The 12,476-nt window shown below is 33.4% G+C and overlaps 2 protein-coding genes across 5 annotated transcripts in view; both read right to left on the reverse strand.

Annotated features, from left to right (window-relative positions):
* Window positions 1-12,476, reverse strand: part of LOC127868783 (phosphatidate cytidylyltransferase, photoreceptor-specific-like) — a 195,479-nt gene that overhangs the window by 81,458 nt on the left and 101,545 nt on the right. The window lies entirely within an intron of this gene.
* LOC127870037 (uncharacterized) overlaps window positions 1-12,476 on the reverse strand; it is a 68,900-nt gene that overhangs the window by 2,451 nt on the left and 53,973 nt on the right. Inside the window, exon 2 of the mRNA XM_052412697.1 lies at window positions 6,162-6,270. Within this exon, the coding sequence (XP_052268657.1) occupies window positions 6,162-6,270 (109 nt within the window). The remainder of the gene's footprint in view (window positions 1-6,161; window positions 6,271-12,476) is intronic.

A 12,476-nucleotide genomic window follows, 5' to 3' on the forward strand; every position in this document is an offset into this window, starting at 1 on the left:
TGCACATGTGATCATTTGACTACAATATGTGCAAGCTAACGATAAAATCATTTTTCCGTGACGATCGGACTCTTTAGCAAGTGGAAAAGGTAGCCTGTAAAATGCAAAGTGCGCGATTGCGATCCTGAATATTTATACGACCTATATTGTTTGGTAAATTAATTTTGTGTTGAAGGAACCCACCTAAAATAATTAAATTGAAATAAAACTAGAATTAAATCGCGTTTCAACATTTGCACGTGCAAAAATATGGAACCACACCTACCCCACGTGTTAAAGCGTCCAATTGTCACAGATGAATGATTATATCGTGAGCTTGCATAGAACGTAGTAAAATGATAGTATGTAAAATTTAAAATCATTATCTTTACTCTGCGCTGTGTCCGAATTGGGTAAACATGATATACTATCATTTTTAAATAAATCATAATGATAAGAAAAAAAAACACAATAGACGGATCGATACCTATAACTAAACCTTAACAACATCTTGAATGATTTTCACTTACTCCAAACTTTAATATGTATACGATAATTAATACATACGTAGTGCGCCGACATTTTCCACGGTTGCCTGAAGTAATAATGTATTAATACGACGGGAACCAGAATAAGTTGAATTCTGCTTACTGCCTGATGCTATCTGCCGTTGTTAATGACGCTTAGTGGCCAAACCGATTATGACTAACTTAGACAACAAGCATGTTTGAATTGTCATGAAGCATATTAGAATAAACATCAGTCATAATGTAAATATTCACCACGAATAATGTAATTTTTACCTAAATACCGTTCCATAACCAACAACTGCGTTTTCTTCTATACGTTAGATTTCGAATTTCAGTATTAATCTGTGTGTATTTACAGTCATACAAAAACAACGACAAAAACATACGCGGTTTTACATTTAAAAGTGGCTTGTGTGATGACGTATCACACGAGAGCCGGAGCCACTTTATTTTATTGTATTTCCATCGAAATTTACATTTATGCATGATAAACACACACACCGAAATAAGTTTTGCATTCGTTAGATGTTTTAAACAAATAGTACTGTTAAAAAACACCACGTCCGACTTGTCCTTAAATTCCAGAGAGTTTAAATGAAATTATTGTGTTTCGTCACAGAAATGACGTCACACGATGTACTACGTAATATATTTCGTAATATAAAATAGGGGTTTCCTGTTTTCGGTGCGCGTAAGGTGACGTCATTAAATGGGTCGAAGAAAGTAGTCCGGCTAGTATGGTTATACGGAATCGGAAAACAGCGAGTAGCATAATACGGGATTTATTTCAACGATTGACACAACCTGTATTTTGTTAAAAGCATTAAACAGGTATATAATAAATACAGGATCTGGCACTAGTTGTCTTATCATACAATATTTTATTAAACGAGTTCAGGAATTTAGTTACTAAGCGAGCCTTTGGCGAGCTTACTAACGAATTTCCTGTACGAGTTTAATAAAAATATGGTATGATATGACAACGAGAGTCTGATCTTTTTTATCACATGCTTTTAAATGAGCAAATTAAAAAAATATTTACGCAAACAAAATGATAAATCCATAATGTTGTTTACATATCGTGACGTCATTTGACGTTGCAAAGTCATTTCAGCAAAATAACTAAATGCGATTGGTCAATAAACGAAAACTAAGCTAATGAAAACGCTTAAAAATGTTGTATCACACATGTGTAATAAAAAAATGTAATGGTTGTATTACATGGGAAACAGGGTATAGCATGTGATAAAACAAATTATGACATGTAGGCATCATATTTGTATTTGATTAAAAATCAGCGATTTATTCTTAGAATGAATAGTCAACTTTCTAAGAAGGCCTCAAATTAAAAAAAATAATAATCATATTTATGGCAAAACTGTTTTCATGTCTAACAACATTATATATAGCACGAATTAAAGCAACGTTAAAGTGGATTACTTGGTATTATTAACAATAAGCTTTATTTTTATCTCTATAGTGCACTCATGTGCTATCCTTAATCGGTATACTATCTAAGGGCTTAGAAAAAATGCCTGTCAGTTTCTCGCATATCTTAATTGTCATGAGAGTATGTTTCCAGTGACAATGTCTTATTGACTTATATGCAATTATTAACGGATTAACATAAAACAATATGCGTATGTGTTCACTAACCATTTTATATTTTCAGGAAAACGTTTGTTTTCTTTTGTTTGTATTATATGGTTCTTAAAGTTTCCGTAAGATATAAGGATGTCATATTTGTTTCCAGAAAATACAACGTGAGATTTTATTTAAAATAATTTACTACATTATATGTGATGGAGAAACAATCTTAAAGAAAACAATAGTATTATGCTATCGCTGAATTTACCATAGTTTTTGTTGTTTTGTTTCGGCTTTAGCTTTAAAATTGAAATAAACAAATACTTTCGTATCGTTTTCTACAGTGTGATTCGGCTGTATGTTTGTTCAGGTCATTTGTGTTTTGTTTTTTTAAGTAATCGATATCGCATTGTATGCACTCGATGAAAACACTTCTTTAGTACATATAAAAAGCCTCGCAACATCTTAATATAATGACTTATTATTAAAATAAAAGAGGCAATTAAAATATAATTATGAAACATTTAAAAGATTTTGTCTCAAAACTGATGTAATTTATTTTGAAAATGGAAAAGTTAGGAAGGTGTTCTTGGGAAGTCTATAGGTTTTCTATCATCACCAACGTTCTGCTGTATTCTTATTATATGCATTTGTTATTTTGTTTGGTATATGACGATATTCGGAGTAAGAATATTATGTGCTTTTCAAAAATAAATGACCCCGTTAACCGTCACTCAGGGGGTTCTGCTATCTGTGTCTTGAGCGGCGTTTGCACCGTCGGCGAAATCACAACGTCCCCATTAAGTTCATGGCGTATATTGAGCGACTCTAATGCGACCTTGGCGTTTGTATTGCAAGCCATCACGACCAAACAGCGTCAGCGTTGAACATATTTATTGAACAGATTTCTTTGCAGTCATATTAATAAATATCTGCGTCTTAATGTGCCTATTGATTTCATTTGATTTTAATGAAATTCACTAACTTAGTATATGACGCGTTTGCGGGGACGTCAAGACAACATCACAATCTCATGCGAGAGGCTCGTGGACGTATTCGCCGTCTACTAGCAGACATTTAGAAACAAGGCCGAGGCATGACAGGAAACTAGTCATGAAAGATCTTAACGAACAGAAAACAGAATGATGTTGGTGTGGCTCCGAAAAGCCAACAACAAATTGTAAAAATGTTGTCCTGTGATATGGGAAAGAGCAGGCCATGTTGTGGTCAACAACTTAACTATAATCCCCGTTTGGCATCGAGATTCCTATGCACAAGCAATTCATACCGTTCGCATTTAACTGACGCGTTTAGATTTTATTAATTGACAGAAATTTATATCTGACCGTTTGTCTAAAAAACACTATATTTAAATGCGTTTGCGAGAAGCCTTATGTCATAACTATGTTTCAAACAAACTTAAACAACAACTTTTGTGTGCGATATGCGGTAGACGCATATAGCGATTTGAGGAAGACGCATGTATTGTTGTCATAATTGCACAAAGCTTAAAGACAAACTTTTACAAAACCTCTTATCTACACTAACAAGTATATTTGATGAGCCTATTTGCATTCTGTGCATACATGCATGCTCAGCTCAAATCTGTAGCAAATTTACCGTAATTTTTGACTGGTTCAAGCTTAAAAATGACGGTTTAAAATTAAACCTCAATTCGATAAAACAATTTTCTTTTACGATTATCAACATATTTTATTTTATATTCATCAGAATGGCAGCCGTCCACAACTCCTATTTTTTTCTCTGGTGGGAATACCCGACCAAGGAAGAAACGTGTGACCGTAGCGAGGCACTTTGTCCATTATTAACATAGTGCAATAACGGACAGTATACATATAATATTGCACTCATAAAAACTTAAATTTGAATTGCATGTTGCCATGTTGACGACCTCGATAGAACTGATTTCGAACGCTAGTTATTTCTATATATTGGCATAGACAAACACGCTTGCAAACCCGGTATGTTTTCTCATGTCTGTCAGGACATAAGCTCCTATATTCGATGTAATGCCGAATACTTATAATTGCCGGTCATGACTATATTAAACCGATTTCTTCCCCTAAATGACTGTCTTACTCAAATGAAAGCTTTTATATTAATCCCCTCATTTACTGCACTTGCTATTAACACAACTTATTTATACAACCTTTATGTTGTTAAAACTGACGTGACGTAATTTAAAACAAAAAACATCATTCGATTGATCGCAGAATATGAATACGCTTAAAAAGTTTTTACCAACACATTTTATTACAAGACTTGAAACAAATACATATACAATTCGAAGACAACAAAATATTGTAATGCATTCATAGATGAAAAAGGGAATTTCAGTTAAATTCATGTTTCATATGCAACACAATTAAAATTATCTTAATAATAAACTTAATTGACACACAAACATTTAGCTTACACAGATTACAAAGCTAATAATACAGATTTTCTAAATAAATGTTGAAATTATACCACTAAATGTGAAAATATATATTTGGGAGTACGCATAACTAAAAAAATCAGGTGCATTTATGTAACATACTATAATATGGTAGCTTCGCTGCGTTATTACCACTATTGTTCAACACGTCACTCAAAACATTTGATAGCATGCATGAGTCCGACGTAAAAGAGTCTGCAGAGAAATTACAATTGTTATTAAGTTCCAATCAGTTTGTCTGATTTTTGGCAGGTCTCATTTAATATGCTTACTAACACATCTTTTATGTTTTGAATAGTCTTAACTTATTATACTACTGTAGCAAGAAAAAAAGTGGAATAAGAAACAATTTTCATTTACTTTACCACAATTATTTGTAAAGGGGCCTTTTCACAGATTTTGGCATGTATTGAAGTTTCTCATTCAATGCTTTATATTGATAAATGTAACCAGTGGATCTAAAAGCTCCAGTAAAGAATCAAGAATAAAATTAAAAACATAAGAAAAAAGGTAAACCTCAACAGGGCTCGAACCGCTGACCCCTGGAGTCCTGGAGAAAAAGTTTACCACTTAGACCACTCAGTCATCCGTGCTTCTACAATAATGAATGTATTTTATACTTAACCACAATTTTGAATGAAATACCTCTATTCATACTAAGGTATTTGAGCGGAAACCGTTGATTTCCCCCCCCCCCCCAAAAAAAAATAAATAAATAAAATAAGCCCGATGTATATTCAATCTTGCTTTATCCAATGTGTCACTGAGCTTAAGTTATTGATTGGAAACCACATTTGCCGTTGGCACGCCTACCTCACTCAAATCTATTTACCTGTATGCTTTACTGCGTTGGAAACCTTTTACAGTATTAGTGTCTTATAAGTCCTTGTACATGTGCAAAAAGTCATTTCACAGACACTTCGCTGTACAACAGAAACAGTGCCAGATTAGGTTGCCACTCTATATATGCTCATTCGCATTTTTTTCACTTTAGATGCTAGACAGGGACAGCATATTAAAAACATTCTCAGCATTTCTATTCTGCATTCCTGAAACCACATGACGTAGAGTATTGGGTTCATTATACAGTTGGCTGTATTCAATAGATCTCTATATAGTTTTATGTCCTTCAATGGTACGACCAGCGTAATACATAAAGTGTAAACGACCGCCGTTATAAATATGTTTACAACATATACAAAGACAATTGTAGTAGATTTAAAGTTCCTTCTATATCTTACTGTTTTCTTCAGGTGTTTGCGAAGGCCTTTTACGGAAAATTCACTAAATACAATGCAGAATATCTTTATGTAACATACACCTGATACTAACACTGTGAACAAGGTAACCATACTGAAGAAAGGCAGGGTTAACAATGCGCATTCAGTATTGAGTAAGAATATGTTTTTATCTTTCTAGTATAAATAGCAGGACACAAACCGAACACACATGAAAACAAGATAGAAAATAGCCCATATGGTATACACGATAACTTTAAACTAAACAACTGTCTTTTTCTTCAAGTAAAACATTGGCGATGAAAATATAATGAGTCTCTCCAGTGACATCACACCAACAGTTAAGTACGCAAGCTGGAACGAACAAACCCCATGAAGTTCAATAATATGGTGAACGTAGACGTTCGAAATGAACTTGGCCCCCGTGAACAGTCCAATGGCGCATGTGTCGAAAGCAAGAAGACCTGTAGACAGGAATCTGAAATATGTGTGGCAATGTGAATATATTCATATTGGTCAACCTTCTATGGATTCACCATATACACATAACTGTTCACCAGACGTTTCAAAGACCTTTTTATGGTTGATTTACACCTGCATATTTTATGCGGCTGTAACTTTTAAAAGACTTAATTTTAAAATAATGTTTTCACTGTATCTTGAACCACATTCTTGTATAGTGTTTTACACAACTCTTAGAAAAATACTACATGAATGAAGATGATAGAGTCTCCTATGATTATAGAAATAGGAAATATTTCTTGTAATAATGACAATTGCTATGGGTGGGTATGTTATTTAGTGAAATTCTTGATTGTACAGTCTAATGAAACATATTGAAAGGTTATAACCCCAATCAGTCGTTGGTTCACAGTATGATGCTAATCGCGACTTATTCTCGATAAAGCCGTTTAATAACATAAATAAGTTATATTGCACAATACAAATGAATAGCTTGTAAACTGATTTGAATTCAAATATGTTGTTAAACTTAGTATGTATCAACTATTAAACGTAAAAGTGCTGTTTCTTCTCCATTTCGTTAATTCAGTATATCCGCCAGTTTACATGTAGTTTATTGGAAAAAAAAATAATAACGGTCGCCACGTGTCATAGACGTCAATTTTCAGTTGTTTTATTCGATTTAAAAGCGTTAACACCTTAACATTATTGATATCAATATAATTATATTCCCTGTCACAAAACTTTGAGAAAAATTTACCCGCTACAAGACATGTATGAATAGTGTTATTAATAGTGTATGCTATGTTAATGTACTGTATTTTTTAAAATTGTTTAATGTTAACTGAACATGATAGTTAAAGTTAAAGTTGAATATGATGAGTCGTAGCGGCTAGGAGTTAAAGGGCTCAGGAGACCGTGACGAAAGAATGTTGTTTTATTTACTTGCTTAGCCTAATCTTGTTAAAAAGTTAAAAACGTATATAAACATACAGTAGTGATTGTTTTCTTAAATTAGGAATCTTATTATATTATCGTATATCCATTACGGTGTTATACTGACATCTAATACCTATAAAAATACATTGTCAAATTGTATGTATTGCCAGCCTTGGCACTGTTAGACTAATTTGAACGAGTCAAATCGACTTGACACTGTCTTTCTTGTAAGCACTAGTCCGACTAGGGGCCTGTAGCGTGGGTCCATTAAGTTTCTCTGCCTATGGGCATGAAAAGGGCTTAAGCCGGCACTGAATATGAAAGGAGATAACAGAAACGTCAATAATTTATCCCACTCAAATCGCATTGTATGATTACCTTTATTAACCTCCCTTGAATAATAACACTTTTGAATCTGTGTTTTTTTTTTTTTAAGTATAACAAATGTCACTGTCTATTTAGAAAATAACTTCGCTAATGTGTTAATGGTTTTTACAGATGAATGTACGTTTTGAATATGTCTGGGCAGTAATTTGGGTTATCCAATTTATACTACATTATGAAATACTGTGTAAATACTTATTGAGTGAGTCTACTTAGCAATGATTAATTGACTTTACACAGCCTATTACTAAGATTTTACAAAGATGGGAATGAAACAGATGTCTTCCTGTTTATTAGATATACAACTTAGTTAACTCCATATCACCGAAAGTTTATGGCGAGAATAAAGAAGAGTACCATATCGCCATGATGTGCATTACAAGACCCGCGGCAGACTTCGAGCATGTCAAAATTACTAATCACTTGCGACCGTTGTAAAAAAACAATCTGCGTAAGGATGATAGGATTCGTAAACGAGAATTCTTGAAACACACACTGTTAAGTTGCGATAACTATTTGATACAAGGTGTGCACGATGACCATGTAGTAAAAAAGGTTCGTAATGTTACACGGAAAGCGTCTTTTTTTGAGTTAGAACGAAGAGATACGCTTATTGACCACTTAAAATCAATACAGTGTATCCTACCGCTAAATTATGTCATACAACAAAACTGTTGCTATTGTGCCTACAAAAGTTCATCCGACACCCATATGGCGGTTTACTTATTCAGTATTTTTTATCAAATGTTCTTTTAATACCAATATTTCATGGGAAACAATTTAACAATAATCGTTAAATAATTTCATTGGATTATAAAAGAATATGTGATAGTATAAGAATCAAAACTAAGTACTATCAAGCAATTGAAGCGTTTCTACTGCGTATTTTGCATCAAAAACAACTTGCCAAACTTCACTATTTTCCTGATGACGTTATCACGTATCTAGATTGCATGAATTCAGTTCAAGGACGCGGGGGTTCGGGCATTTCGAAACGGTTAAAATTATTTCAGAATTTTGTGTAAGTCAACATGAATTTGAATAATAAAACTAGAATGAAAGAGTGTTTGAAATATATGTCTCGGGTGAAACTGGTGAGGTTTTAAAAACGGAAAACGAGTGTTTTGTAAACGTGTACTGATTGTAAGATTTAAAACTCATAATGAAGCTAGAATCATTCAATATGAAGCAAACTTGGCGACAATTGAAATGTTTTTATTGATGTGACCATTTTGGTGGGTAGAGATAAAGCAATAGAGATACATATGTGCCATACGACTTAAGTAAATGTCTAAGAGGAATCGGTTATAGGCTAAAAACAACAATACCTTTAAAGTTTAATCAAATTCGTAATGTGCGGTAACCGTAAATGCATCTAATTTTGTTTTCATGATGTAAAGTGAAAAGTGTGCAGGCAGTCCGGATTCGAACCCGGGATCGCCCGCTAACAAGGCGAGTGCTCTATCGAATGTGCAAACCGGGCCGCTCACACATCGTATCACCAATCCCGGTTAAGTTCGGTACCGTGACATTAAGATAAGTATCTCTGTGTACTCTTACACGTTTTAAAACGTTCTCAACCCGTCGGATGAATTGAATAACACAAACACTTACCTCATAATGTAACATCTCAGTGCATAGTACATTATTTAAGTGTGAATCAAAATTTACATTGAAACGAGTTATCTGAATTTCCTTGTCAACAGCATAATTGTTTTCATTGTTCATTCATTCATGTTGCTTTTCCTAGCCTGGTCATATAATTATAGTGCTGACCATTTATATGTTACAGACCTGCCACAAAATAAGTTACAACTATCAAATTTTAGTCATATTGTGCACATTCCTGCGAATTCTTAATAGTTAGAATAATTTACATCCATTGCTTTTGACTTTGAACTGTCACACTTGTTTGTTAGAAATCGACGGCAGCCATCTTGATTTTTACCGTGCCCGTTGCTTAGCAATTTCTATCAAGCTGACTTTTAAAGTCCTTGAGCATCATTTTGTATTTGAATTAATTGTTAAAGTTCTTAAAATGAATTCAATTCAAGGCAGAAAACGCCCCTTTGATGTATTATTATGTTGTTATATGTTGTTGCATATTTTAAAGTTGCTTTTACGTTACAAATTGTCCATACTTAAGAACATTCTATTTGAGCACCTGTTAGAAGGGCACATAGAATACTGTGTTGGGCACACTCTTTGTGGTTGCAGGCACACTGTGTCATGTGTAAAACACACTGTGTCATGTGTATGACACAGGGCACAGTGTGTCACTGGAAAAGAATATATACCTCAGATTTTCTGTGCCAAAAAACTTTCCATTGATAGTTAAACTACATTCTGAATTTTTAGTAAGAACTCTGGTGCCAACTTGAAGTTTAATATTTTTACACATTGTAAGTGAATTTGCTCAGTGCTACTTTAAGAATTAAGAATATATTTCATCATACATATTATATTATACTCTGTTAAGTTCCTTGCTGGCCAATAAAATACATCGACTAACTTAGTCTGGGTTGACTTTATTTCATTGACAAAAATAACCATTATATTTTAAAGCCGCAGTGCAATGACTATTTACTGAAAGAGAGCTACTAGTTGTACCCGGTATTAGACTTGTACCTGAAGCGGAGCACAGCATTATTCTATAGTATTCTAGTGATTCTTTAGATGTCCATTTGCCATTAAATAATTTAAGGAAATCTTAACTTCAACATAAAAACCGTATCAAGCTTAAGATGTTATCATGTGCATCTTATGTCTGTTTAATTTTGCAAATCAAAAAATGACCTGTGTGCTTTATTGCATTATTTATAATACGCTGACGAATTAACGAAACATGAATATATTATAGCCGTCGGATAAGCACACAATTACCGTTTTTAGATAAAGTGATAAAAATGGTGTTTACTATGGAATATAAAGAAATAAATTGCTTGCATAACAAAATAAAAAATAAGTTCTTACTTGGCCGTTGCAGGGGTTTTCTTTGTCCGCTTTAGAGCTAGTAGGGCCCAAACTCCAAATACTACAAACGTTGTGTTGAGTGTCGCGAGGATCTTTGGATCAAAGTTATTAAAAATAAACTCCCCTGGCTCTGTAAAGTTCTTGAATGTCAATGTATGATTTTCTTGGAAATCATAGTCCGAAAAGTTCCCATTCGAGCTAAGGTCTTCTTTCGGCATTAAAAAACGATATTTTTGTATCGCATGTGCCAATTTGACCATCCATAGAAGATTTATCGGCTTGAGTGTCGACTGAACACGTAAAAGAAGGTGCTTTATAGAAGTACCTGCAGATTAGGCTCAGATGGCAATGTCCCTGTTTAATTTGCTGATTAGTATAAGTTACAGAAATATTATTCAAATAGCCTATTATTATATACAGAATAAATGAGTTCAGTCAATTTGTAAGTATATATTTGTCAAAAATAAGCAGCAATTTAATTCCTGATTAACTTCATTAATCTTTAAAACGACCTCATAATTTCTTAACAAGTACACATTTTCAGATAAAATAGTTTTTCATTTAAAATTCATCTCATTAACAATTTATCTTAATTTTTTTCTGGACAATGATCTCGTATAAGTACTCTAGTACATGCATTAGTTAATTAGTTGTGAAGTTCATAACTCCAGCAACGTACGCGACAATATGAACCCATATTAATGTTATGCTGGAATTGAAAGGTGGATTATTGATCTATCAAAAAGGGAAATCAACCAGGAACTGATATTTGATACAAATACGTCGTGTTTATTAAGCCAAAGTGGGACGTTTGTATAGTTATTATTTTTGACGATAAGTATTTGGTACATGCTCATTTATCTTTCTGTGTAATGAGCAAATATTTATCGTTATTTTTTCTCATCATTCCAAACAGGTACAATCAAAACAGGTACAATTTAACGCTGCTTGATTGTGTTGAGAAGTTTGAACGTCTGAGCAGTTCCACGTGGTCACAGTGATAATTGAAAGACTTCGTCCGTTGTCGTCACTGAGTGGTTTAACTAGGAAACATCGCGGCCCTTTTAACGAACGGTTTTGGTTTGAATACCTGACCATAATTTCGTTTTCATTTTAAACGTTTTAAATATAGTTATTGTTATGCACGAAAGTATCTTATAAATTATAGTTAAACTATATGAAAAGAAGCAAAATAGCAATGCAAACGAAAGACGTAAATGAAAAGAATGTTTCCATATTTATTGATCAATTGTTAGCATTTTTTAATTGTAAATATTAGACATTCATGAATTCAAAACTACATCACATATATTTACAGATAACCAATGGAATTTTCAAACACAAAAAACAACAATAAAATATATTTATGTGTCGGTATGTTTTTTACATTTTTGTATCGCGACCAATCACATTGTAAACGCATTTGACTATAATTATACAACTAATCGATCTAAGCTATTTACCTTCCAATAGACCAAAATTATATTATGTATATATTGATGTATGATCCGAATCTGATGGCAATCGCTATGAAATATTCGTAAATGGTGTATCACGTAACACTTTTTGTTAAAAGTACGTATTCGCACAATATATGTAAATAGATATGCATAAAACAGTTTTGTCTTTCTGTAAGAGTAAATTTATTTATACAGGCAGATATTTACGCCTGTTTGCCTAAATTTACTGCGGAAAATTGTCTTTCGACCAAAAGTAAACAATTGGAAGTCTTTCTGCCACTAAAATTGCGTCTTACAAACAAAATTTCCTGTACATTCTGCGGTTCAAAAAGTACGCCTGCGCGACGTCGAACGAAAGGTGCGGAAATGTTTGTCTAGCGGTAGGATGCTGGTCGAGAAATCCGAAGGTCCCTGGTTAAAACCCCGCTCTTTCTCCCGAAATTGTACTGATAAAAAATAACGCGTG

The sequence above is a fragment of the Dreissena polymorpha genome, chromosome 2 (genome assembly GCF_020536995.1).
Source record: "Dreissena polymorpha isolate Duluth1 chromosome 2, UMN_Dpol_1.0, whole genome shotgun sequence".
NCBI classification, from domain to species: Eukaryota; Metazoa; Mollusca; class Bivalvia; order Myida; family Dreissenidae; genus Dreissena; species Dreissena polymorpha.